The sequence below is a fragment of the Pan troglodytes genome, chromosome 1 (genome assembly GCF_028858775.2).
Source record: "Pan troglodytes isolate AG18354 chromosome 1, NHGRI_mPanTro3-v2.0_pri, whole genome shotgun sequence".
NCBI lineage: Eukaryota > Metazoa > Chordata > Mammalia > Primates > Hominidae > Pan > Pan troglodytes.
This window is the reverse complement of record NC_072398.2, coordinates 94582048-94609219: the sequence shown is the minus strand read 5'-3', so window position 1 is coordinate 94609219 and position 27172 is coordinate 94582048. Positions and strand designations below refer to the sequence as shown.

The 27172-nt window shown below is 47.0% G+C and overlaps 1 protein-coding gene across 12 annotated transcripts in view; it reads right to left on the bottom strand.

Annotated features, from left to right (window-relative positions):
* Positions 1-2126: 2126 nt before the first annotated feature.
* The window catches only part of ADAR (adenosine deaminase RNA specific), a 46799-nt gene continuing 21753 nt past the window's right edge, over positions 2127-27172 (bottom strand). For 3 of the 12 annotated variants that reach the window (XM_063813054.1, XM_063813046.1, XM_063813049.1), the window contains exons 2-16: positions 23223-23464; positions 21879-23086; positions 19242-19425; positions 18665-18813; positions 17960-18104; positions 17642-17832; positions 10331-10478; positions 9824-9995; positions 9436-9529; positions 8626-8748; positions 8200-8333; positions 6253-6435; positions 5825-5937; positions 5289-5416; positions 2127-5115 (exon numbers count right to left, since the gene is read on the bottom strand). In XM_063813054.1, the coding sequence (XP_063669124.1) occupies positions 4878-5115; positions 5289-5416; positions 5825-5937; positions 6253-6435; positions 8200-8333; positions 8626-8748; positions 9436-9529; positions 9824-9995; positions 10331-10478; positions 17642-17832; positions 17960-18104; positions 18665-18813; positions 19242-19425; positions 21879-22594 (2718 nt within the window). In that variant the 5' untranslated portion in view covers positions 22595-23086; positions 23223-23464 and the 3' untranslated portion in view covers positions 2127-4877. Of the gene's footprint in view, positions 5116-5288; positions 5417-5824; positions 5938-6252; positions 7901-8199; positions 8334-8625; positions 8749-9435; positions 9530-9823; positions 9996-10252; positions 10479-17641; positions 17833-17959; positions 18105-18664; positions 18814-19241; positions 19426-21878; positions 23465-27172 lie in introns of all 12 variants that reach the window. The other 9 variants (XM_063813044.1, XM_024348660.3, XM_063813042.1 and 6 more) reach the window with 4 other exon arrangements.

Sequence of the window (27172 nt, the reverse complement as noted above, 5' to 3'; positions counted from 1 at the left end):
AGCCCGTGGGGGCCAGCGTTGGCGAATACAGGAAAAAGGGAGAATGCTGGAGAAACTGGACTCGTGAGAGCTTAAAGACATCACAAGAATCCAAAGAAAAAGTGAGTGGTGACAGTCTGCCGAATCACTGTGATTTGCTGCTTTACAAACCCACTCAGATGGAAAAGAAATGGCCAAATGACTGGGCCTGGAGTAGGCAGAGTCCAGAAAAGGCCCCCGGGAGTCCTTTGTAAAGGGCTGGGTGGAGGTGAGGACCTCTCTCCTGAGGCGGGGATGGCGGGGGTTTCCTCTCACAGCCCCCGTGCTCTGGGAAGTCAAGGCTGCAGTTTGCATAAGGCCAGACCTGCAGATCTGGGCCTACATCCTGGAAACAGTATTAAATTGTGAGCCCCCTAAATGAAATGCAAGGTAGACAGCAACTGAAATGAGCTGAAGAAAATCCCTCTTGCGCTCCCTCAGGGCAGCCCTACTTCCCAGCCCACTCAGGGAGCGTCGTGGGAGGACAGTGTTGTTCCCTCTGGACACAAAGTGGCTGGGCACTTGCCTCAGGCTATGAGGAAACTGTCCACTTTTTAAAAGACCTGGCACTACATTTCTGTCCATGTGGAACCGGAGCTGTCTGAGAACAGAGAGGACAGAGGCACTCAAGGTTCCTGGTACATCACAGCAGGCAGAGACAACAGCCTTCACTGTCTTTCCACTTAAAAGTGTTGGCCAGGTGCAGTGGCTCACGCCTGTAATCCCAGCACTTTGGGAGGCTGAGGCAGGTGGATCACCTGAGGTCAGGAGTTTGAGACCGGGCTGGCCAACATGGTATACAAAACATTAGCTGGCCGTGGTGGCGGCGCATGCCTGTAATCCCAGCTACTCGGGAGGCTGAGGCAGAATCGCTTGAACCCGGGAGGCAGAGGTTGCAGTGAGCCAAGATCGTGCCATTGCCCTCCACCTTGGGCAACAAAAGCGAAACTTCGTCTCAAACAAAACAAAACAAAAAACCAACCGTTCAGCTTACCCAGCAATGTAGCTCAGTAGACGATGAATGACACCTGTGGTGTTGTGGTGTTCTGGTCCTCAAGAAATATGCCCACAAACAACATGTCACTGGCCCTTCTAGCCTCAGTTGTTCCTTCTGTGTAATGGATGAGGCAGGTTTAATTGGAACTTAGCCTCACTGTTAGGTACTTTAGATCCTCTGGTTATGATATTATTAAAGGGTCCAGGATGAGTCTTCTAGAAATTCTGATGTAAATTACAATGTGAAAAAAGGTACATTCTCTCTGAAATTCAAGATGGAGAGATAATTTGGATGTCATCTATGATGTAAAAAGAAAATGGTCTGTCTCCTAAAACTACAACCAAGCCTGTCCTGGTCCTGGCTGCAACTTTACTCCAAATATGCACATTCCTGGAAGTCAAACAGCTGGTAGTAGTGGGGTTTGGAGGAGGTAGAAAACACCCCTGAAGGAGAGCTGGAATTATGTACCTAATAGGTGATCCTCTCTCAAGGGATGTTTTCCTACTCTGGGCCTTGAAATCTTGCATCTCAAGTCCCGTGGGACAAGATATTTAATAGTGGGCTCTGGCTGGGAGCGGTGGCTCACGCCTGTAATCCCAGCACTTTGGGAGGCCGAGGTGGACCTCACGAGGTCAGGAGATTGAGACCATCCTGGCTAACACGGTGAAACCCCGTCTCTACTAAAAATACAAAAAAATTAGCCAGGCGTGGTGACAGGCGCCTGTAGTCCCAGCTACTCGGGAGGCTGAGGCAGGAGAATGGCGTGAACCCGGGAGGCGGAGCTTGCAGTGAGCCGAGATCGCGCCACTGCACTCCAGCCTGAGAGACAGAGTGATACTCCATCTCTAAATCAATCAATCAATCAATAGTGGGCCCTGCTGGGTACGTAATCAAAAGGTGCCTGATGAACCCCACCCCACCCAGACGCAAATTTACCCACAAAGGGAAGTTCTTTGAAATGGCTCCTTTCCAAAGGCTGAGGGACAGCCCTGTCCCCCACAGGTTCATGTCAGATGCCACTGGTGCTGTTATCAGAAACCCCAGGGCCACAGGTCCCTTTGTTCCCATTTTCACCTCCCCCAAGAAACCAGGACTTAAAACTTTCTAAGAATTCAGATTCTTGTTTTTTTTTATTTATGAGGAATGTATATTGTTAAGTCACTGTTATCAAGGGACACATAAAAGCAGAATCATAAAACTGGACTGCAGCCATCATCACAGTACCCGAGTCTATGCTTGGGGGTCTTCCTCACTCTGCTCTTGGAGTCACAACCAAGACTCCAAAAAACCAACGAAGTCCCTTCAATGTGAGTAAAGGAAACAGCTTCAAGCACTGACAATTTTTACAAGTGATTATTCAAGGAATGCACAGTAGCCACAGTTCAGACAAATCAACTACAAAAATCATTAAAAAGAAGAGTAGGGAGGGTCACTGCTTATTAAAAACAAAAGACTGGACAAAGAAAGTGAAGATAACAGTGGGCAGAAGCTCTGCCTCCTCTGTCCTGTGTGACTCAGAGGGGCATGGGGGCGCAGGGATGTGCGATCTGACACGGCTCATTTCCAGCAGATGCGTGGAATTCAGGGATGCCTCGCTCTCTTCCTACAACAGAAACTGAATACTACAGGCTTGCTAGATAAGATCTTGGGGGTGAGTGGGGGTTCTGATCTTGTGAGAGCCTGTGTTCCCAGTTAAAGAAGAGGCAGCTGGCCAGAGCTCTGCTGGAGAACCTAATGCCCAAGATGGACCAGAGAGGCCAAACAACCTGAGGACTCAGCAGGTGACAACCCTGTAGCCTGAAGAGGAGAGGGGCTGCGCTGCCTTCTGATGCTGAGAACCACAGACCTCTCTGCCCTGGATGTGGGTGCCAAGACTGATTTACTGTGCCCCCAGCAGACCCAGAGCCAGGGAGCAGGCCTCTTCCACCCCAGGAGACAGGCGCCACTTCCCTACCAGTTCCTTGGGATGCTTTGGTGTTCTGCAAAGGCATCCTTAGTCTATTTTTAGAACTTGCATTTTCTTATTTTGGTCAATTTTTGGTCAAAAGTACAGAGAGTATAGAATAAAAGCAAAGATGTGAATATCTCTACCAGACAGAGGATGACCTAGTCAGCAGTTTGGAGGGAAATCATCTGAGGGTGCTGGCTCAGCACGTTCCCAGATGAAGGTCTGTCATCTAAAGGAGAGAGGCAGGCTCAGCTCCTGAAGGTCGCAGAGCCTCAGTAGTCCTCCTGAGTGTGTCTAGCTGACTGTTATCGAGGGACACGTAAAAGCAGCATCACAAAACTGGACTGCAGCCATCACCACGGCACCAAGTCTATGCTTGGGCTCTTCCCTGCTCTGCTCTTGGAGTCATGACCAACACTCTAAAAGCCAACAAAGTCCCTTCAACATGAGTAAAGGAAACAGTTTCAAGCACTGACGGTTTTTACGAGTGACTATTCAAAGAATGCACAGGAGCCAGAGAGCCAAACTCCACAGAGAGGCCAAAGGCTCTGAACACACGAGTCAATGTTCATGGAGGTATAGACAAAGGATTCTACCTCACAGAGTTTGAAGACAACCTGCCCTTTCACCCACAACTACTGCTTTCTATGTCAACCCTATAAAGATCAGGTCTGCGCCCTGCCCACGAGCCTACTTCTGAAGCCATCTGGAAAAATGAAAGCACTTGGATAAATGGAAAAGTATGCCTGAATTTTAAATCTGCTCAATTACAGGTTATCCGTAGCAGTTAAGAATCAACATCTATGGCATTCTTTAAAACACTCCTAATTTACATGTGACTTAGTCAACTTCCCTTGGTGTCACTGTCATGAGAGATATTACACCGGGTGGAACAGTGACGTAAGCCAACAGGATTTTTTGCCCTTATTCTTGCTAAGTCATGATTATCTGAGCAGAGATGATTTTATACCCTCTAGGATTTGTCCTGGATTTTTTCCTACCAGTTGGCTAGGGTGTACGCCCAGCATTGGCGGGGAAAATTCCTAGGAATGCTTTAGGAGAAGAGGCAGCTGGAAGCTTGGCAATATTCCAAGGTATGCCTGTGCTCCCTGGGAAGTGGTCTGTGTCATCCTGCCGGGTGAAACCTCTGCTATTGCTTGAGCAACTCCCTTAACCCAGTCTGGCTGGTTCTAGACTTCCCAGCTGCCGGGGAAAGGGATACACTTCCAGGGAAGCAGCTTTCCTTGCCTTGCCCGCCCTGCAGCTGGCTAAAGTGCAGGATGGGAGGATGGCTGGGCATTATCTGCAGGCTCCAATCACACTTCCGTGGCACTGGGAACTGCAGTTTTCAACTCCTACCCTTACAAATGTTTCACCAAATCCTTTATGTTCACCTCTTTGCCCTCTGAGGGGGAAAAGGAGACATTCTGATCACAAGGAAAGAATCTCAGAAGGGAAAGAGGGGAAGTAGAGGGGTCTGCGTAATCCACAAATGAAATTATCAGTCCCTGACATGATCCAGAGTTGACTGAAACCTAATCAAGACCGCAAGAGGTCAGTGTAGCAAACACAAAGGGAAAGGAAATGGAAACAAATCAAAACAAAACTTTTAAGAGGAAATGGACCGCAGGTGCTCAGTGACTATGTATGCTTTGGGTAGAAAGAAAAGATAACTTCTTAGGTTTCTGCCTCTTCACTTGGGGGAAAAAAGGGGGGCCTGGCCAGACCTTGCCTAGCAATCCCAAAGAAAGCAGGATAAATGGGAACCCAAAGTTTTCAGTATCACCAATTATGGCTTAAAAAGAAAAAAAAAGGAGAAAAAAAAATCCCCTGACCATGTGATGAGGAATGCTACGACCTACCTCTCTCACACCCTAGTATGACACACCCTAATCCATCTGTCACTGGAGCATACTATACTGGGCAGAGATAAAAGTTCTTTTCCTCCTGGGGTTTGCTAATCCAGTTCCCATAGCCCATATCCTTCAGGCCTTTTTTGAAGTAGTTCTTGGCCGTCTCGTAGTCACGGGCAGCTTTCTTGGCCTCACCATAGGAGAGTCTCAGTAGATCCCTGCGGTAACGGAAGGAGCAGAGCTTCTTAAATAGAAGAAAAATGTTCTTTTTGGAGACCCGGGACAATTCATTCCGTGGCCTAGAGAAACAAAAGCACTCATTATTCACCTGGGACCTGTAAGATAAGGAGCTCACAGTGGAGACACCGTGGGAGAGGAGGCGGCTCTCAAGCCCTGAGACTGCAGAGGTATGATGCACCCTTGCAAGTCAGGGCAGAGGCTTGGTCCTCACTGCGCTCTCCTGTCTCCTTACCCATCCACAGTGCCTCTGGTACCGTCCAGGATCTCCAGGTCATAGCCATCAGCCAGACACCAGTTGACGCTTGTCTCCTTAGTCTTCCCGGATTGCCTTTTGGAATCATATACGCTGACTCTGCCAACCTAGGAATCCCAGAAGCAACGGGAGAAAGATGGAAACCTTTCAGGAGTAAGATTCTGAAGCAGGGACTCAAGACTCATAGGAGAGAGGAAGTGTGGGGTCATGATCTTTCCCCTGTATTTAGGGTTCTGTTTGGCTAAGACTGAGCACACTCTAGACATACTAACTCCACCTCGATTCAGATTAATTCTAGACTAAGAGAAGAAAAGCCCTTGGCATCCAAAAGGGAGAAAGTTTAAGTTCTTGGGAGACCAACCAATGTTGGTGGTGGGCCACTGTGGGCAATGTTCCCTTGTGGGCTACCACTGTGGGCAATGTTCCCCTTGCCCACAGTGTACATTTTCCCTCTGTTTACATGACTGCTTGAAAAGGAGGAAAATGTCAGGGAAAATAGAAGGGGGTTATAGCACCTTGGGGTGGTTGACAATAAAGGGATGTCGTAGTCCATCCTCAAATGCACTCCCATCTCTTGTCACACGACAGCAAATAGCACGGGTCAGATGCCCTTGGCTGAAAAGGTAACCTGAGTACAAAAAAGAGAAACATATATACCTGTGTTTGCACCAAATGCTGTTAAGAGGCAGAAGCATGTGGGGATTTTGGAGGTACAAGATATAGTTGTCAAGAAAGAGAAACAGCTGCCTTGTTAGGAAGCACCTTCTGACTGGGGCTACCAGGATCTTCCTACCACAGCAGACTGGACACTCAATCAATTACTGAGGAGTGAAGCATGCTTACTTTGATAAGGGAGACAAAACACCTGGCAATAAAGCATGCAGTTTGGGATCTGGGCACAAGAAGGACAGACCAGTTCCAGATCCCAAGGCAGGCCCCTTACCCAATGTGACAGATTTGAGATAAATGGGCTGCAGGAAGTGGGTCAACAGTGCCCCTTGCAGGCCCAGCACGTTCCAGCGTAGGATTTTGTCACTACAGGACATGGTACGGAGTCTCTCCCCGAGCCGAATGCCATCCCACGTAGGCACAATGTCACTGGATTCCACAGGGATTGTGCCTTCTCCTGTGTGAGAGACTTGGGTCAGACCCACAGGCGCCAATGGACCAAAGCACTCCCTGGCGTGGTTTTTATCCTCCTTAAGCTTGGGCCACAGGCTACATTCATTCATTCTTCACATATTTCACAGCCCCTGCTATGCGCCAGGCACTATGCTTGGTGCTGGGAAAGAACGGTGAGCAAAACCAAGTAAGATCTTTGTCCTCTTAAAACATCTATGGTGGTGAGGAGATTGAAAGGGAAGAGAATAGACACTAAACCAGTAGCCAGTACATACGGAAGAATTCCAGATGCTGACAGTGCTCTGAAGGCTCTGAGGCAGCTATGACGGAGGACCACAGGGGACACCTCCTGGGACAGCAGCAGCAGGGGAGCCCAGACATGGAGGAGGACAGCTGGAGTAAGTGTTTCAGGCACACAGGACAAAAGCAAAGGCCCCAAGGCAGCCAGCGGATTGGCTGTTCAGGGGCCTGACAGAGAGCCAGTGTGGACAGAGCATATGCGAGGGATGGGGAAAGTGGCATGAGAGGAGGCCGGGTGATCACAGCAGGTTTTGCTTGTATATGCAGTGCAGTGGGAAACCACTATCGGGTTTAAAAAAAAACAACAAAAAAATGCTTTACTGAGATATAGTTCATATGCCATACAGTTCACCCATTTAAAGCATACAATTCAGTCATTTTTAGTATATTCACAGAGTTCTGCAACTGTCACCACAGTCAATTTTAGAACATTTCATCGCTCCAAAAAGAAACCTTCTACCCATTGGCGCAGTCACTCCTCATCTCTCCAACTCTCCCACTCCTGGCCCTGGCAACCACTCATCTACTTTCTGTCTCTATGGATTTGTCTATTCTGGACATTTCATATAAATGGAATCATACAATATGTGATCTTTTGTGACTGGCTTTTTTCATTTGGCATCAAGTTTTCAAGTGCATCCATATTGTAAGCATGTATCAGCACTTCACTTCTTTTTATCGCCAAAATAATATTCAATTTATGGATATATTTGATGTTTTATTTATGAATCCATCAGCTGATGGACGTCTGGGTTGTTTCCACTTTTTTGGCTCTTGTGAGTAATGCTGCCATGAACATTCACATATTAGTTTCCGTGTGGACACAGATCTCCCATCTCTCTGCAGCATATACCTAGGAGTGGAGCACCGGCTCCATGGTAACTGTGTCTATACTTTAGGGTATTTAGCAAGGTTTCAGGACCACCATGATGACTGCTGACGTGGCCTGAATGCAATGGAGTGGATGCGAAGAGACAGTAAGGAGACAGGAGAGGATAGGAGAGAAGGAGCCAGTGGACAAGGCAGAGTCAATTGCCAGCTAGACAGGAGGGGACCCCGGCACTTGGCATCCTCATCTGTCAACTCCTCAGGGCTTGGTTGTGCCGCACTCTTCATTTCCTCCCCGCTTTCTTGAGGTGATCCTATGCATTCTCATGGCCACGAAGACCCTATAGGGGGATGACTCCCATATTTCTATTTCCAGCCAAGCTCCCTCCTCTGAGTTCCACATGGGAACCCCCACCTCCTATTTGACTTGGGGATCTCCCAGATCTCCCAAACTAACACATTCAAAATAGAACCCTGATCTTACCACACAGCTCCCTGACCCAGGTCTTCCCTTTCCTGTAAACAGCACCTCTGTGCCCAGTGACTAATGGTAAAATCCTAAGCAGCCTTGTAGAGACTTGGGGTCCCTGGACCTTGCAGAGCCTTTTGAGGAAAGGAGGCGGGGGCATGTATCACTCACCGTTCTCCACCTTGGTGCGGAGCTTTCCTTGTTTGGGATTCTCGAAGACAGGGTAGTGGCGGGACTCTGTGCTTTCCATAGCACGGTCGCTGCAGGACTTGTCAAAGAGGGCGCCATCTCCACATGGAGCAGTGCTGAAAAACAGGGGTGGCTGTTAAAACTCACCTGTGGGAAATCTGCAATTTCGTGGGGCTCCAAAACAGTCAGATGTGACAGAAGCAAGGGATGTGTTCTAAGGCCTACCATGGGAGACTGGAGGTGGACAGCAGTACATGTGAGTCATCTACACCTGAATATGGACCTCAAACCCACAGTGGAGTGTGGCTTATTGTATCAGGTTCGATTTACAGGCCAGGAGAGCATTCGGATACCCAATTCTAACAGCCTGGCAGGGCCCACCCTGGCAGCAACAGGAACTGTACAGACCTGATATACAGATGGAATGACACAGTCTTTTTTATTTGGAGCTTTTCTCCTCCCTTAGCAGGTTCAAATATACTATCCTTCGCAGTCTGGGAGTTGTATTTCATTAACTCACTGTAGAGAAACCTATAAAAAGAAAGTCTGGTTAGGAAGGCAGGTTCAATTCTGGGAAAAGCAGTTGTTTCTATAATCTGACCTCCAAATGAGCAAGTAAGGAAAAGTCTCAATGTTGCAGACCTTTCACAGTTTATCAGGTGGAAATTCTCCCGGGGAGACCCCAGCATTTCATAAAGCATAGTTAGCCTTTTGGGTCTCCTTCATTTCTGCTGAGGGCTCCTCGCTATGGCGGCTACAGGGATTCTAGAGCAGAGCAAACTGATTCAAGGACTACAGGAAGCTGTTGCTCCTTTCTAAGTCTCTCCCTTCATAAATTAAAGAAAAGGTGAGCTAGAGGAGAAAGCTGGCAGGGGCATCAAGGTTGTGTAGGTCCTCAAACGGAAATGGAAAGCTGCCTCATCCCCAAGGCCCTGAGGACTAAAAGGTCATTTTGTGTTTTTAGAAAAGAACATGAAGCAGCAGAGTTAGCAGAAAAAAGGACAGCATTTAAAAACAGGCCGAGCAGTGGGAGGCAGCTCAGGTCACAGAGGGGATGGATTCCATCAGACAGGTTCAAATGGACGGGTGAAAAGCAAAGGCTGCCACTGCCACATCATGACCCATCTGTCTGAGGGGGATTCAGAGGCCGTGTCGGAGCCATGTGGGGCAGGGAACTGGAGCTCTCCACAGCCGGGCCACAGCTCTGACCTCACTCACCTGATGAAGCCTCTCCGGGAGATTATTTCTGCATGGCAGTCATTGACAGTTTCTCCTTTTAGGCTGAGAGAATCTCCTTTCACACAGCGATTCCCTAGGAAGGTGTTTAAAACAGAAATAGAATAATGGAAGGAAACCGATGGAAAACAGGATGAAGGCTATTTGTTCTGAAAGCTTCAAGGCAGAAACAGCCTCAGTTTCTCAGATCCTAGACTCCCATATTCTCTCCTCTAGGAACTAAGAACTCATTCCTCACTCTGAATTGACTGTAGCTAAAATGAAGTCTCTTCTCCCTGCCTTGGACTTACATGCATGGACTCCAGGGGAGGATGAGAGGGACCCGCTTTCAGGCGCCATGGGAGGCGGCATGTCTCAGAGCCTCACTCACCTGTTCCCAAGCTGACGACGACACCCATGTCCTCAGAGTCTTTTTTCATAATGATGGCGGCCAGAATCTTGCGGCCGAGCAAGGAGGGCTGGAAGCTGTTAGTCAGAGTGTTGAAGCACCGGTGGCTCAGCATGGCTATCTGGTCATGGAAGGTGCTGCCAGTGAGAGGGAGCTGTGGGGAAAAGAGGCTGTGTCAGCACCACAAAGCTGAGGCTGTGTCCACCATATTCACTGTGGGCAGGGAGATCAAGCTCTACTTGTCGTGTGAGTCATCTTTTCCTTCTTACATCTAGTGTCCCAGTTACATGCTCTCTCGAGGCTAAGAGTAAAGCCTAGGAATAACTCGCATGACAGCAAGAGCCACCTCCACTTAGGAGTTAGGAGGACCCCCCACCCCCAAAAAAAGGCACCAAAAGTAGACGTCTTAACTGTCTTTGGCTGTGCTTCTGGGGACCTTGAGAGGAGGAGCATAGTTCTTCTGAGACTGGCCCCTGTCACTGGGGTTACCTCTGTGAAACCCATGCGTTCTGCCTTCTCATTCTCCCCAATCAAGACACGGAGAGCCGCATCTGCTGCTTCCTGCTTGCCTTGCTTCTTGCTGTGTGCGCAGACGGCTGGGAACCAGCGACCCCCAACTTTTGCTTGGTAAACGAACCTTTGGGATGAGAAACAGAGAATGAAGACAAGTGCCAGACCCTGACATTGTTCCAAGGAAGGGTTAGTTTTGCTGAAGATGTGGCCAGTCTTGCAAACATATGGACCCGTCAAACAGAAGCTGTTTCTAAGGCAGCATTTCCTAGATTTTGGTCATTCATGAATCACCACATGATTTGTGCCAGATCCAGGTATTACTTGGACTATTAATTAATATTTTTCTCTAAATTGACTTCTTAGAGCCAGCCATTGTGGCTCACACCTGTAATCCCAGCAACTCGAGGAGCTAAGGTGGGAGATCACTTGAGGCCAGGAGTTCAAGACCAGCCTGGGCAACATAGTAATCCCCCAGGCAACATAGCGAGACCCCTGTCTCTTAAAAAAAAAAAAAATTAGCTGGGCACGGTGGTGTGTGCCTATAGTCTCAGCTACTTGGGAGGCTGGGGTGAGAGGATCACTTGAGCCCTGGAGGTCAAGGCTGCAGTGAGCTATGACCATATCACTGCACTCCAGCCTGCGCGAGACAGCAAGATCCCCATCTCTAAAATAAATAAACAGACTCTAAAAATGTAAATATCCGTAATACTAGGTATGAAAAAAGAGATAAAAATGTAAACACACTGAAATAGGAAACTTTGTTTCACTACTGTAAATGGAAAACCAGTATCACTTGCCACATATTGAAGGTAGCTGTAAAACAGAATATGATAAAATCATGTTATAAAATTCTGACTAGATACTGTTACCTGCAAAGGCTCTGAGCCTGTCCTTACTATAAAGGAAGATTATGAAGTATGAGGAAGGCTTAACGAAATGCTAGCACCAACTTGGACTCTCTTCTTAAGCAGAAATCAGAAGGGACTACCTTTCTCCCCACAAGTCACTGTTACTTCATACACTGTCTGATTTTTAAAGCGCCCAACTCCATTCCCTCATTTACTTCCTATTAGCTCAAGGGGACTTGACCTGGAGAGGTCATTAGGTCAAGGTCGGCCTTAGGCCAGGGACCCAGGTTTTGCTGGGAGTTGTTTTTTTGACTCCTGGCAGGCTTAAGCTAACTCTGGGGTAAGGAATGGATCTTGGGCGCATGAGCTGCGCTGACAATAAAGTGCCCAAGTGGAGCAGGGAGGTGGCTTCTACCGCTCCGGCTGGTAATTTCCAAACACAGAGGGAAGAGCATGGTGGAGCAAAACAGCTTGGAAATGTACCAGACAAGGCATCAAGAATCCTAGCTTTCAACCAGATCCTAATCTACTGGCTGAGAACCCAGCTTTGGATACTCTAACTGCATACAACAGAGGCTTCAGTTTCAAGACTTAGCAGCTCAGGCAGTAAAAGGAATCAACGTTTACGTTCAACCACATGGAGTTTCTCACTGTTCCTTGATGATCCGAAGCAACTGAATGCCTTCACTCCTTTCTTTGTCCATGCTGGCAGGCCCGTGCAGGCCAGTGGGCTTAAGTTCAGAATGAGAGGGACAGTGGCATGAAAAGAAGATGGTGAAGGTGGTCAGGAGGGACAGATTGTGTAGTATCTTTACCTCAGGGATCCAGGAGAATTTCATGACTGCCCTATGTGTTTGAAAAGAATATGAACTCTTATGTGCAAAGTTTTATACTGATATATTTACATATATGATAAAGTTTGTTAATTATGCAACTAGAATCCTTTAGAGCTGTGCTATCCAATATGGTAGCCACTAGCCACATGGGGCTACTGAATTTAAGTTAATTACAATGCAATTAATAATTCAGTGGCTCAGCACACTAGCCACAGTTCGAGTGCTCAATAACCACATGTGGCTAGTGGTTGGCCTTTTTAGTGAAATGAGTTCAAGTGAAGACAATGAGTATGAATAACTCTTTTGAGAAGTTTGGCTGTAAGAGAAGCAAAGAAATGAGATGGTACCTGCAGGGAGATATGGGGTAGAGGGAAGGTTTTTAAAAGATGGTCATGGGCATGTTTCAAGGCTGGTGGGAATGATCTAGATGGAGGAGCTGCAGACAAGGAGAGGGGAGACAACCAAAGCGATAAAGTCTTAGAGCAGATGAGAGGGATGGGATCCAGGACACCGGGATGAGAGGAGGGATACGTCCTTCACTCTTGCTGGTACAGATGGAGGTAGGGGGTAGTTTGGTAATGGGAAGATAAGGTATTTCTTGTATGCTTATTGCTATTTTTTCAATTAAGTGTGAAGTAAGGTAGTTTAAAGTGAGGAACAGGTGTATGGGTGCAAATCTGAAGAAAGAGGCAAAGATCTGAAATGGTTCTCTCAGCAGAGGAAAGAAAATTAAGAAGAAAAATGCTGGGAAAGGGATAAGAGTGTGGAGAGAGGGAACGTCACAGTCCTTTATTAAAAACCTTCAATGGCTCTCCACTGCTTCTGTGGTAGAAGCACTAATGTGACTAACAAGGAAGGCCCTGGTGGGCCACCCTGATCAACTCTCTAATATCCTCTAGCGCCAGCCCTCCCTCGTGCTCTCTGCTCCACCCATAAGTGCCTCCTCTCAGCCTCTTTGCCAGCTCTGCGCTTCTCCCACCACAGGATTTAACAGTGTCCTTCGCCTAGAACCCTCAGTCTTTCTCTCTTCATCATCCTTAAAGTCTCAGCTCAGGCAGTACTTCTTGGGGAAGCCCTTCCCCCTCTCCTTCGTAAGTCAAACTGTGCTATAATTGATTCTCGCTGCAACTCCAGCCCTTTGGAATACTTATCAAATATGAGATCTTACATTTCTTTAGGTGACTATTGGTTAACGTTTGGTTCCTGTTCTAAAAAAAATAGAAGATACTCCATAAGTGTTGAGTAAATAAAGTAGAAAGATCAGTTAGGAGGCTATTGTGACAGTCTAGATGAGACAGTGGCTTGGATTAGAGTGCTGACGCTGGAGGTAGAAAGAAGAGGAAGGGATTTGGGATAGAAATTCTAAGTATAACCAATAGGACTTAAGGATGAGTTGACGAAGGAGGTAAAGGAGATAGAGGAAAAGATGATCCTCAGGTTTCTGACTTGAGCCACTGGGTAGACAGTGGTATCACTTACTAAGCTGGGAAAGACTTGGGGGAAATGAAGCGAAGGGGGCAAAACCCAAGAGTTCTGCTTTGGACATGTCATATTAGGGATGTTAATCCAAACAGAGGTGACAAGTAAGCAACTAGATGGAGGAATCGGGAGCTCTGAGTGGTCTCCAGCATTTAGATATTAAAAGTCATGGCTGTCGCGGTGGTTCATGCCTGTAATCCCAGCACTTTGGGAGGCTGAGGCGGGTGGATCATCTGAGGTCAGGAGTTGAAGACCAGCCTGGCCAACATGGTGAAACCCTGTCTCTACTAAAAATACAAAAATAGTCAGATGTGGTGGCAGATGCCTGTAATCCCAGCTACTCGAGGAGCTGAGGCAAGAGAATTGTTTGAACCCAGGAGGCGGAGGTTGCAGTGAGCTGAGACTGCGCCACTGCACTCCAGCCTGGGTGACAGAGTGAGACTCCATCTCCAAAAAAATAAAAAAATAAAAAAATAAAAGAAGTCATAAAATTAGTTAACATCACCAACAAGAGTAGACAGAAAGGAAAAAAAGACCCAGCATAATTCACATTAAGAAGCAACTAGAGTATATTATTGTACGAGATAGTTAATAAACGTAGTTACTCAATTAGCATTTCCCCTCTCTATGCAACCTTCCTCAGCTCCCTGGCAGACAGTGGCAGCAGTGTCCTCTGTGTCCCCACAGCACTCTGCATTCACCTCCAATGGCACATTTCAATACTGCTATGGCTATATGTCTGCTACACACTCAGGGGCAGCAATTTTTTGTATCTTCCATCTAGTTCATAGTAAGTTCTTACATTCTCAATGAATGGCTGACTTGAAGTCCTAGAAAGGATTTCATAGAAGATTTCACAGAAGAGAAAGAGGACATGCACTGAACCTATCATCTGAAGGACTGTGCTTAAAGATAAGGAGGTGCTTATTGAGAGTGAAGGATATGAATTAGTAGAAGAGCAGCTGGAGGGAGACTGGGTCTCTCCTTTTCCAGATGGCTTAAACAGTGGGCAGATGTGTGTTCTAAATTGGGTCATGTTGGGCAAAGGGCTACTTTTAAAAATTATGTTAAAAGTTCTTACATATCCATGAGAGTAACAATCTGAAAGAAAACTAGAAAAGGACAAGAACAGGTGGTTCACAGAAAAGGAAATGCAAATAACACATAAATATGAATAAATGAAATGTCATTACTTCTGATTTTTTTGTTTTTTTTTTGAGACGGAGTCTCACTCCATCACCCAGGCTGGAGTGCAGTGGCACAATCTCAGGTCACTGCAACTTCCGCCTCCTGGGTTCAAGTAATTCTCCTGCTCAGCCTCCAGAGTAGCTGGCATAGAGGGGCATACCACTATGCTCAGCTATTTTTTGTATTTTTAGTAGAGATGGGGTTTTACCATGTTGGCCAGGCTGGTCTCAAATTACTGAGCTCAAATGATCCACCCACCTCGGCCTCCCAAAGTGCTGGGATTATAGGTGTAAGCCACTGCGCCCGGCTGACATTACTTCTATTAAGGAGAGACAAATTTAAAGTAACAAGATAGCATTTTTATAAGCTTTTTTCCTTAATGACTTTAAAATGGACAAGTTGGATGCCAAACATATGAAAATTCAAACAGTTAAGAGTGTACAATAAAAGTGTCCCTCCTTCCCCAGAAGCAAACACAGTTGCCAGTTTTTTCGATCCTTCAAGAAAATATTCTAGCCATATACAGACAATCTTCACCTCTCCCCTCACTTTACACCTTGCTTTTCCACTTTGTGATAGACCTTAGAGATTAAGAAAACATGCCTGTTGCATGGCAAGAGTGATGCCATCTTGATGCAAAACCACTATGACCACCAATATCTGACTCCCGCATCCCAAGGTGTTGGGTAGCATAAATAATTCCACACAAAGATGTCTACCAAGCCTCCCCACCAGCTAGTGCTCATAAGTTTCACAAGAAAGTATAATGTGTGACCAGCTGCATGTTTAACCAAAAAAGCCTCTATAGAAAGCATACTTTCTGGAGGGTAAGTGCAGGGATCCACCATCTTGCAGCCACCCAAGACATCATTTCTGTTCCTAAGTCCCTATTAAATGTTTACTTCTGAGAAACTGAATTTGTCAGCTTCTATTCAATGAAATACTATGCAGCTATGCAAGAAGTCTGGTAAGTAAAGGAGTCAACGTATAAAACAGAAGATATATTTGTTTAAAAAGACAAAAGGGAAAATGTGCTAGTTATGCACAGCAATTTCTAGAAGGACTCAAGAAACTGGTATAATCATGTACTGCATAACAGCGTTTTGTTCAATGATAAATCACACATATGACAGGGGCCCCGTAAGATTATGATGGAGCTGAAAAATTCTTATCACCAAGTGCAGGGCTCTGTAACCTGTTAGGAACCTGGGCACACAGCAAGAGGTGAGTGGCGAGCAAGAAAGCATTCTGGTCCGAGCTCCGCCTCCTGTCGGATCAGCAGCAGCATGAGATTCTTGTAGGAGTGTGAACTCGACTGTGAACTGTGCATGCGAGGGATCTAGGCTACACGCTCCTTATGTGTTTACTATATTTTTATCATTATTTCAGCGTATACTCCTTCTACTTCTAGAAAAATAAGTAACTAAAAAAAGCCTCAGGCAGGTATTCCAGAAAGCACTGTTACCATAGGAGATGACGGCCCCCATGCATGTTATTGCCCCTGAACACCTTACAGTGGGACAAGATGTGGAGGTGGAAGACAGTGATACTGAGGATCCTGACCCTGTGTAGGCCTAGGCTAACAGCTAATGTATTTTCATCTTAGCTTTCAACAAAAAAGTTTAAAAAGTTAAAAAAAATAAAAAAATTTACAAACAGAAAAAAGACTATAGAATCAAGGATATAAACAAAGGAAATATTTTTGGATAGCAGTACAACATGTTTGTGTTTTAAGCTAAGTATTATTACAAAAGAAACAAAAAATAAAAAAGTTAATAAAGTAAAAAATAAAGTAAAAATAAAGTAAAAAGGTTACAGTAAGCTAAGGTTAATTTATTAAAGAAAAATATTTTACATAAATGTAGTTAGCCTAAGTGAACAGTGTTTACAAAGCCTACATTAAGTGTACAGTCATGTCCTAGGCCCTCATATTCATTCTCCACTCACTGGCTGACTCACCCACAGCAACTTCTAGTCCTGCAAGCTCCATTCATGGCAGGCGCCCTATACAGGTGTAGTATTTTTTTTATCCTTTATGCTGTCTTTTTACTGTATCTTTTCGCTGTTTAGATAGACACCAATACTTACCAGTGTGTTGCAGCTGCCCACAGTATTCACTACAGTTACATGCTGTACAGGTTTGTAGCCTAGGAGCAACCGGCCATACCATACAGCCTGTACGTGTGTAGGAGCCCATGCCATCTAGGTTTATGTAAATACACTCTGATGTTCTCACAACAACAAAACCATGCTTCTCAGACCACATCCCAGTTGCTAATGCAGGGCTATAGTAATATATGGGTCTAGGGAGGGAAACTAGAAGTCTGAGACGGAAATGAGACTTTTCATTGAAATGACTACTTTTTCAATCAGCTTGAATGATTTTTTTCAAGATGGAGTCTTGCTCTGTTGCTCAGGCTGGAGTGCAGTGGCACGATCTCAGCTCACTGCAACCTCCACCTCCCAGGTTCAATCAATTCTCCTGTCTCAGCCTCCCGAGTAGCTGGGACTACAGGCACCCGCCGCCACGCCCAGCTAATTTTTGTATTTTTAGTAGAGACAGGGTTTCCTCATATGGTCCGGCTGGTCTTGAACTCCTGACCTCAGGTAATCTACCTGCCTCAACTTCCCAAAGTGCTGGGATTACAGGCGTGAGCCACCATGTCTGGCCTGAATGATTTTTTAATGTACCTATACATTTCTTTAAAAATTAAAACTAGTCAAAAAATTAAAAAGGATCATGCTTACTGGAAGAGTGAACGCATTCACTCTTGGCAGGTCTATTGTCTTCTAAGAGGCCGTGGAGACAGGGCTGGACTTGTTTCCCTCAACTCGCCCTTTCTGTCCTACACAGCTAAAGCACACCCTTGTTTTCCCTGGGTTACAGACCATCCCCAACTGGTGACACATGCATTAGCCAGGACTAGGACACTCACTTGGGCTCGTGAGGAGGTCCGGACTGGTCGACCAACTTGAATTCAGCAGCAAAGCCATGGGAGCGGGCGTACTCCAAAAGGCCACCCACAGGGTTGGTGTTCAGGTATCTGACGAGCTCGCCAATCTTCCTGACCTTGTTGGGCATCATGGATTCCAAGTTATCAAGTGACTCTGAGATCATACCTTCAGGCTAAAGGAGAATCCATCAAACAGAGGAGCCGTAAACACTTCAGGAAATGTTGAGGGAGTCACTGGCAATCTTAAACCACTCAGTTGCTAAAAATGACCTGTATCTTTTGAGTAGGAAAACGCCCTACCTGGTTATCAGAAGCCATGGAGTTGGTCGCCTCCCCATGCAGGGCCTTCATGGCTTCCTCTGCGGCCATCTGCTTTGCCACTTTCTTGCTGGGAGCACTCACACTGGGGAAAGTTTGGGCTCCCACTGCAACACAGTATTGGAACCTGACAGGAGATGAAGCACGTAGAAGGATTAAAATGGTTTTGACTGAGGAGCCTGACCTAGCCTCTGCCAGGCTGCCATCCTCCACTACTGGTAATTTCCTTGAACACATCACCTCAGTGCAGTCACATCTCATGCAGTCACTTCTGCCTTGAACAGCCAGTGTCTCTTAGCCTGGCTGACCCCTTTCAACATTTAAGCATCAACCTAGTTTCACCTCTTCCAGGAACACTTCTCTTGAACATGTGAGTCTATAGACCCACAGGCAGAGAGCTTCTCAGGTCCTGTACCTTTCTGTCCCACCAACAGTGAGTGACCTCCAAGCCGTGAACCTCCCTAGTGCTTATAGAGGAGATAGAGAGTGGGCCAGGAATTCCCTTTGAATTCCTAATCCCTAATTGTCTGCCTCACAAGCAGCAACCAGGACCTCAGAGCCCTCCTTTCCCCATTTTGAAACAGGAGAAATTGGTCAATCTGCCATCCCTGAGGAGGCAAGGAAGAAAATGTGTCTCTTTTTCTTTCTGAGAAAACCTCAGCTGGACAGAGGACACGTAGGACATACTTGGGTTCATGGGCAGGGCCTTCTTTGGACAGGAGACGGAATTCGCAGGAGTTCCCCAATTTGTGCATACACTCAAGCAGTGTGGTGACGGGGCTCTTCCCAGAAAAGAAGGATGTGGCTGAAGGGGTGGGGGTCTGGGACTCTGCAGTCTAGAGAAAATGAGAGACAAGAAGAAAACAAAACTAAGAAAACACTGGTTAGTCCATCACAGAAGAAGGGATGGGGATGGGGGACTTTCTTCCCACCACCTGTCAAGGGGTTGGCTTCCCAAAGTTAAAGGGGCTGCTGGAGCTCTCATTCCGCATCTTCCAAGAGAGGAGATTGGCTTCAATAAACTTTCAGGTCTCTTTGAAGTCCGAAATTCTGTAAATCCAATTATGTTGGGACAGGAGCAGACAGAGGAGCTGGGTATGAGAGGAGGAAAAGGTGGGCTGGCGAGATAGGGTAGAGGGAAGAGTGGGAAGCTGACTCCGAGACGGTGTCAATTGTTTAGGCTGGGATTGCCTCAAGGGAGTCAGTTACAATCCAGACACTGACAGGGAACTGATGTCCTCCCAGATGGCAGGAGGACACCTACCTTCTCTGATTCTTTCTCTGTGGAATAGTGGGATGATTCTTCTGATTTTCCACTGTCCTTGGCTTTGGCTTCCTCTAGCAGAATTGTCATGGCTTTCATAGCTGCATCCTGCTTGGCCACTTTCTTGCTTCCAGCTTCAGCTGGGGGAAACTCTCGGCCATTGATGACAACCTGGAATTTAAATCTTGACGGAAAGTGATTAGATGTGTGAACAGGAGTCTAGGTCACTCCTTCTGCCTTCTCCAAAGAGACCTTCAACCTGGAATTTTCTGCTACGCTAAGGGGCTTTTCACTTGTGGAGGAGATGAAGGGTAGGCCAAGGAACTCCTTCCTACTCCTTAAGGCTCAGCCTGTCCTTTCTTTTTGTAAACAAAGCAGCCAGTGACTCTTTCCCCATAGCTCAGTGAAGCAAACATAGGCACAGATGATAGGAAACTAGCTCAGGGGAAACCCACTATCTCTTTAACAATGAATTAAGATAAAACCCACACACACAAAAATGATGAGCCAAAAATTGCCATTATAATCTTGTGAGCAACCAAAAGACCTTCATTCTAAAGCAATTGTGGTAGACTGGCCTCCTCAAGGGAGGGTCCTAAAAGATAGTGAAGGCTTCTTATAACCCAGTCTCACACTCCCCACTACCTAGGGGGATCAGGCATCTGCCACTTATCAGTGGCCTGCTTTTGTCCCTAGACCTATATCACCGTAGTTTGTTATGAGTCACTCTATAGCACCATTTGTCTCCAGCTATTTTCTACATAACAAGGAATTTCCCCTTGTTATGTAGAAAATAAAAAAGCATTTGTTCTAGGCCTCTGGACTTAGCCTAGGCCCCCTTTGTTCAAGCTTTCAAATGTGGTGAGCTCTTTGCTCAGTCTGGGATTTCATTTAGAAAAGTAGGTCAAATTTCTTATTTCCTAGGTCTTCTGATATGTTTGAACATGGCACCAATGTTTCTTTTAGTGTGAGTCCAAAGAATGACTAACCACAAAATCCACTGCTTTCCTCCAACTCTGGGGAGGAGGGATGGAGGCAAAAGAGAATGACGGCCATCCAGTCTCTACCCCAAACAATCCAGCTCTGGCCTTGCCAGCTTTTGGACAGACACAACTCCTTTTCTTAACCGCTCTCCTGAAATGCCAAATTGGTGTCATGAAGACAGTCAAGACAAGGAATAAGGGCCCTAGCCAGGAATCTACACCCCTAGAAACCAGGCTAGGTAAACATAAAGGTCAGTGGAATTCTCCCCCATCCTACTGGCTCTTTCCCTGGCTGCAGCTGCAGCCACTCAGCTTCAGTGGTTTTGCTCTCTGTTATACCCTTCAGAAGCTCCTGTTTTCCTCAATCTGACTGGCCTATTAGGACCTACAGTGCAGGGCCTGACCAGCTATCTGAGTGAGGTAATCGCTGACTTCACAGCTCAGGAGTGGCAGCAAGTGCTAGCCTACCCATCTGTGCAGAGGAGGTTTATAAAATTAGAATCACCACCTTCAACAGGCAGGCAGCCGTGCACACGCTCCTCCATCCTTTCCCCCCAGGAGCTATGCAGAGGGTGGATTGTGGACCTGCTGCTGCTTAGCAGCACAACCCACCCCCACTGTGTATGCAGCCTGCCCCAACCCACCTGCTCCTGCACCTCTCTCAGAAAACGGCTTAGGGAGGAGGGGAAGGCCTACAGAAGGGAATTAAGTCTTCATTACCTCTGCCTTAGGAGGCAGGCATGATATTGATGCATGGAGATCAATCATGTTTTTCTTTTTTCTTTCTTTTTCCAAGATGGAGTCTCACTCTGTCGCCCAGGCTGGAGTGCAGTGGCGCCAATCTCGGCTCACTACAACCTCCACCTCCTGGGTTCAAGTGATTCTCCTGCCTCAGCCTCCCGAGTAGCTGGGATTACAGGAAAGCACCACCACCCCCGGCTAATTTTTGTATTTTTAGTAGAGATGGGGTTTCACCATGTTGGCCAGGCTGGTCTCGAATTCCTCACCTCATGATCTGCCTGCCTCGGCCTCCCAAAGTGCTGGGATTACAGTCGTAAGCCACCGCCCCGGCCCCCAAGACCAATCATTTCTTTTTTTTTTTTTTGAGATGGAGTCTTGCTCTGTGGCCCAGGCTGGAGTGCAGTGGCGCAATCTCAGCTCACTGCAACCTCTGCCTCCTGGGTTCAAGTGATTCTCCTGTCTCAGCTTCCTGAGTAGCTGGGACTACAGGTGCATGCCACCACGCCCAGCTAATTTTTGTATTTTTAGTAGAGACAGGGTTTCACCATGTTGGCCAGGCTGGTCTCAAACTCCTGACCTCGTGATATGCCTGCCTCGGCCTCAAAAAGTGCTGGGATTACAGGCATGAGCCACCGTGTACGGCCAAAACCAATCATTTCTAAAGAAGCTTCATTACAGCCAACAGAGTCAACCTCCCCCTTGTTCAGCCAAGATTCTGGCTGGTCCAAGGTCTATATTCCCTGCTCAATATCTGGAGAAAGGGCCAATCAAGGGGGATTTAGCTAAAAGGCAGAAGGGAAGGAGGAAAAGATAGGCGCCACCAAACAGCACTGCTCACAAATCAGCCAAGACTGCGTCAGGAGCAAAAGCACCTGACCCCAATCCTAGGTACAGTTCCTGGGTGGTCTCTTACCGAGGTTCATGGGGTGGTCCACTCTGCTCTATCATGTTGAACTCACAGGTTTGACTAGCGAACTGGGCATATTCTAACAGCCCGCTGATGGGGTTCTTCAGCTGGCACTCTGTCAGTTTCTTGTAGGGTGAACACCGTGGCAAGCCATGACTGTAGAAGGAGGGCATCTCCATGATGGCTCGAAACTCACCTGGTGCTGCGCGGATACTATTCAAGTCATCTGGGATGTCATCTGTGGCCCACTGGCCATTTTCAAAGTCAACATACCCTGCTTTTGAGGGGCCATTGTAATGAACAGGTGGTTTCAGTCTTACTGGTTCTGGTCTGGCCTCTTGCCTGTTTTCTAACTTTATGACAGGTTCCTGCCCATTCTCCACTTTTTCTGTGGTTACCATGTTATTTGAGGCATTTGATGTGGGTATATTACAGGTGAGGAACTCTGCGTTTCTTTTGGTCTCAGGGATTGCAGCTGGAGCGGTTTCAGGAACACTGTTCGTATTTCTCTTGATTTGCATCCTCTCTCGCTTCTTGTCTGTCAAATGCCATATGGGAGGGGTTGTCCCTTGTCTATAGACATCCCCCTGCCTTTCCATGTCAATTAGCACGGCATTTATATCTCGGGCCTTGGTAAGGCCAATATTTTTAGCCAAATTCAGGGCAGAGGAGTCAGACACATTGAAGAGATAGTCGCAGATTTTCTCCTTGATCTCGGCCATGTCTAAAAACTCAAGAGGATCTTCCAAGGCAGATGTGGAGTTGCTGTCTTCAGGTTCCAAACCTGGGTCTGAGTTTGGGGAGCCTTGGCTATGACCGTCTGGTCTTACCACTCCGCTGTGCTCGTTCCAAGCCTGAGCTGAGACTGCAATAAAAGGCTCAAGAAGATCTTCTGAGACAGATGTGGAGTTTCTGTCTTCCGGTTCCAAACTCGGGTCTGAGTTTGGGGCTCCTTGGCTATGACCATCTGGTCTTACCACTCCGCTGTGCTGGTTCCAAGCCTGAGTGGAGACCGCGATTTTCCACAAAGGGGGTGTTCCTGCCTCTTTCTGTAGCTTGCCCTTCTTTGCCAGGGAGTATAAAACTCGATTGATTTCTTTCTTCGGAGTCCCAAGTTTCCCAGACAGATCATGTGCTGTGGTGGCCTTCCCTTCCCCAAGCTCTTCCAGGAACTTTAAGATCCTTTGTTCCTGATCTTGGTAGATACTCAGTTCCTGGAAATGTGAGGAAAGGCAATCAACACCTCTCTGTGGCAGACTCCTGCCACGTGGTGAAGGATGCTGGAACCCTCTCTGGAGCCCCTGACTTCCGAGATGCACGCCCCTGGGGACACCCCTGATGTCCACTTGCCTGCCTCTGGTACTGGAGGCAAGTAGTACTGGAAACCTTGGCCGGAGTCCTGGGAGGGAAGGTGGCAGTGACGGTGTCTGCTTTCCAATCACCGGCGCTTCTGGGAGCTGCCCCTTGAGAAATTCTATTTGCTTAAGCAGGAAACTACTGGGGGAAGATCCTGGCCCAGGCTGCTGGTATCTGAGCTGTCTGTGCTCATAGCCTTGAAATGGATGGGTGTAGTATCCGTTGAGGGAATACCCCTGCAGAATAAGACAGTGGAAAAGAAAATGAATTAGGGCTGCAGTGGTGAACCTGTGGAGGCCCCTCCCTTTGCTGCCTGTGGAACAGCCCTTGAAGGGCTGAGAAGGCAATTGAGCCATGGGCTTATGACTTGGCTAGGGTGACTTGCCTACCTCCTAAATCCTGCCTAGGGGCCTGCCAACAGGAACACAGAGAGGGGAGCAGGAGGCAAAGCACGCAGAACTTCCAGGAGTACAGAGGTTCTGAGGCCTCAGCATAGCCTCTCCAGCAACCTAACTTACTTTTTCCTTTGACAGAATTTAAGGGAGTTGAGAAGGTAATTTTCTAGTTACCAAAACAATTACCCCTTTAAAATCAGAACAACAAATATATGTTATTTTGTTTTGAAAACAAAAACAAAATAACCTGAAATAACCAGAACAATCACATGAAATAACAATAACCAAGGGAGATGGGACTAGGGAAGGGACGAGATGACCTCTCCTTAAGTCAGGCTCACCAGTGCACCCCCTGCCCACCTGTCTCTAAGATCTATCGTTTAGATGACTATGACAAAAGAAGAAATGTGATTGGATGAAACTGAACCCCAGTCCGCCAAGGCTGTAACAGCGCAGTAACGAAAACAATCTCCAGGTGGGAAAAGGCCACGGGACCTCAGAGTCATCTCTGTGGCTCTTCACTGCCATCCCAGGAGGATCAGAATTTGGTTTTCAGGGAGCTGGAGGGTTTCCTGATAAAAATGGCACACTGTCCTCACTCTTCAGTGTGGTACCCAGGCTCAGAAGGGATGCCAGAGACTTTTGCCCAAACCACCCAGGCTCTCCTGGATGTGTGGAGCTGGCAGCATCTGCTCCTCACCACCTCAGACCAGTCCTACCTTCCCTAGCTACTTCCCCATAGCTGCTTCCACCGCACGTTCTTCTGAACCCTGACGGACAGGGCACAAGCAACCCCATGTTCTCATATGCACATTTACCAGAACACCAAGCACCTGTGACCCCTTTCCCCACCCACCCACCTGCAAACCAGTACTGTCTTCTCCCCAGGGCTGTTCACTGGAGGGTGATGGAGCCAGGAAGTACTTATAAGCCTGGGGGTGTCAGTAAACACCTTGCTTCCTTTCCCTGGGGCTTGTAGACTGGGAGGAGGGATTCTGACAACATTTACTCACACTCACCGCCCCCTCCTCAGACTCTCCTGAAGGCTGCACAGGTAGAGGTGGGACCCTTTCTTCCATAACTCTAGCCTTCTACTCTTCCACATCCTGACACACTTAGGGGATTTCAGCATTCTTGTCAATCACTCTCATGGTGTCCTGGCTACGAGGATCCTTAACCCAGTGATCTCCATCCCTACCTTTCTGCCACACAATTGGCTTGTCTAGCTACTCCTTCAATCTCACTATGACTCTAACCTAGGCCATCACACCAAGACCTCAAATCCTGCAACTCTTTTCCAGTGGCTGATAAACTTTTTCTATAAAGGGCCAGACAGCTCTGCCACTGTAGCACAAAAACAGCCTCACACAATATGCAAAACTTTATTTACAATTCATTTACCATGAAGCTTTATTTATAAAAACAGGTAGTTTGTACCTGTGGGCCATAGTTTCTTGACTCCTGCTCTTTTCTGATGGTGACTTCCCTGTGTTTCTACAACTTCACTCCTTACTCTGGTGGAACCTGCTCCTCGCATGACCCCGGTGAAGCTGCCAGTAAGCCACCCTGATTCTTCCCCACTCTGACTTCACACACCTCCTCACCCCACCTGGATCTCATGGTCAGTTCCCTTCTCCACCCAAGGCCCACTGTCCCCCTTTTCTTCTCCAAAGCTTCCCAGCGGTACTGGAGAAGGACCTTGACTTGTGCTAACAGGGTCCATAAAAATTCCTTCTCTTGAACCTCAGTTGGGTCTTCGCTGTGTGGTGGTCAATTGTGTTTAACAAACATGCCTTAGTTCACTGTGGATTGAGTACTCTTCTTTTAAAAAATTTTCCTCCCAGGGTTTGGTGACACAGCAAAGGTCTTTCACCTCTTTTTTCTTCTTTGTCCCTTTTTCCCACCCCTTATCATTTTTTAATAGCTACTGTATTAACGGATCCACCCAGGTTTTAAGGACCTCTTCTTCCTTTATAATTTATTTCCTAGGTTGCTTTAATCACTGCCCCAACCTAAACTAGCCCTCTGAAGCAAGAGCACTCAAATCTACTATGTCCAGCCACTACCTTGTGTGGGAGCTTAAGATCTGAATTTCCAACTATGTCGACAGTCTGTCCACTTAAATATCCTGCCATAACTCAAACAGCACATATTCTGAACCAAATTAATAGTTCCCTCAAACTCAGCTCCTTCTCCTGTAGTTCTTATTGCTAATGGCATCACTCTCCTCCTAGCCTATTAAGGCTAGAAACCTGCGTCATCTTTGCTGCCCGCCTCCTGGCCTCATCTCCTGGATCTCATCAGGTAGTTGCCAAGTCCCACCTTGTCTGCCACCTCTGTACTGTGTCTTAAATGTGTTTTCTTCCAGTTCCAGCCCCTCATTACCTCTTACTGGGCCATTGCAAAGGCCTCTAATCTTTCTATCCCTCTACATGCCAACCCAGGTGGCACATCTCCCTCCACAGCCACCTATCACAACTCTGACCCTTTCCTTATAGAGCTCCTTAAATGCCACTTGCTTCAGGAGACTCCTGACTCCCACCTTCTTCAGCCCTTGGGGTTTCCTCTCCTTGAGCTTCTCCTACTCAGCACCTGTTAAACCATTTACTCTCCCTTGTATCAGAGCTACTGGATTTTTTTTTTTTTTTTATGGCACACACAGATTGCAGTGTCTGAAAGGTAATTAACATTAGGTGTCCTATAAGTTATACTCAACTCTCCACTCTCAATATTCCCAACACAGTACTGATGAGGGGCTTCAGTTGATTCCATGGTGAGCTCTTGGGGGTCAAGGACTATGCTTCAATCATCTCAACCTCCCTAGCACTTGGCACAAAGCTGATTCTCAACAAACATTTGTTGAATTAATGACTGCATGAACAAGACGCCACTATGCAAGCAATCATTTCTTTCTTGTTCCTCTTGCTGCACCCTCACGCCCACCATATTGCTAGGGACAGAGGCAAATGTGTGTACAGAGTGAGTGCTGGCTCCCAGAGCTGAATTATGGGACTTAGGAGTTCTCCTATTAGCTCTTTGAGTGACCTTGGGAAAAAAAAATTGTGTCTCAAAGTGGCTAAAGTCAGTTAAAAGCTAAATGTTTTTAAAACTGCTACTCTTGGCCCAAATCTGGAAAATATTTTAATGTCTGTCTATAGAAGAATTAAATTATGAAACATTCATTCTATGGAATAGTACTCACACGGTTATTTTTTTTTTGTGAGACGGAGTCTCGCTCTGTTGCCAAGCTGGAGTGCAGTGGCATGATCTCGGCTCACTGCAATCAGACTGGAGTGCAGTGTGATCTCAGCTCACTGCAATCTCCGCCCACCGGGTTCAAGTGATTCTCCTGCCTCAGCCTCCGGAGTAGCTGGGATTACAGGCGCACGCCACCACACCCAGCTAATTTTTGTATTTTTAGTAGAGATGGGGTTTCACCATGCTGGCCAGGATGGTGTCGATCTCCTGATCCGCCCTCCTCGGCCTCCCAAAGTGCTGGGATTACAGGCATGAGCTACCACGCCCGGCCAGTTATTTTATTTTTTAAAA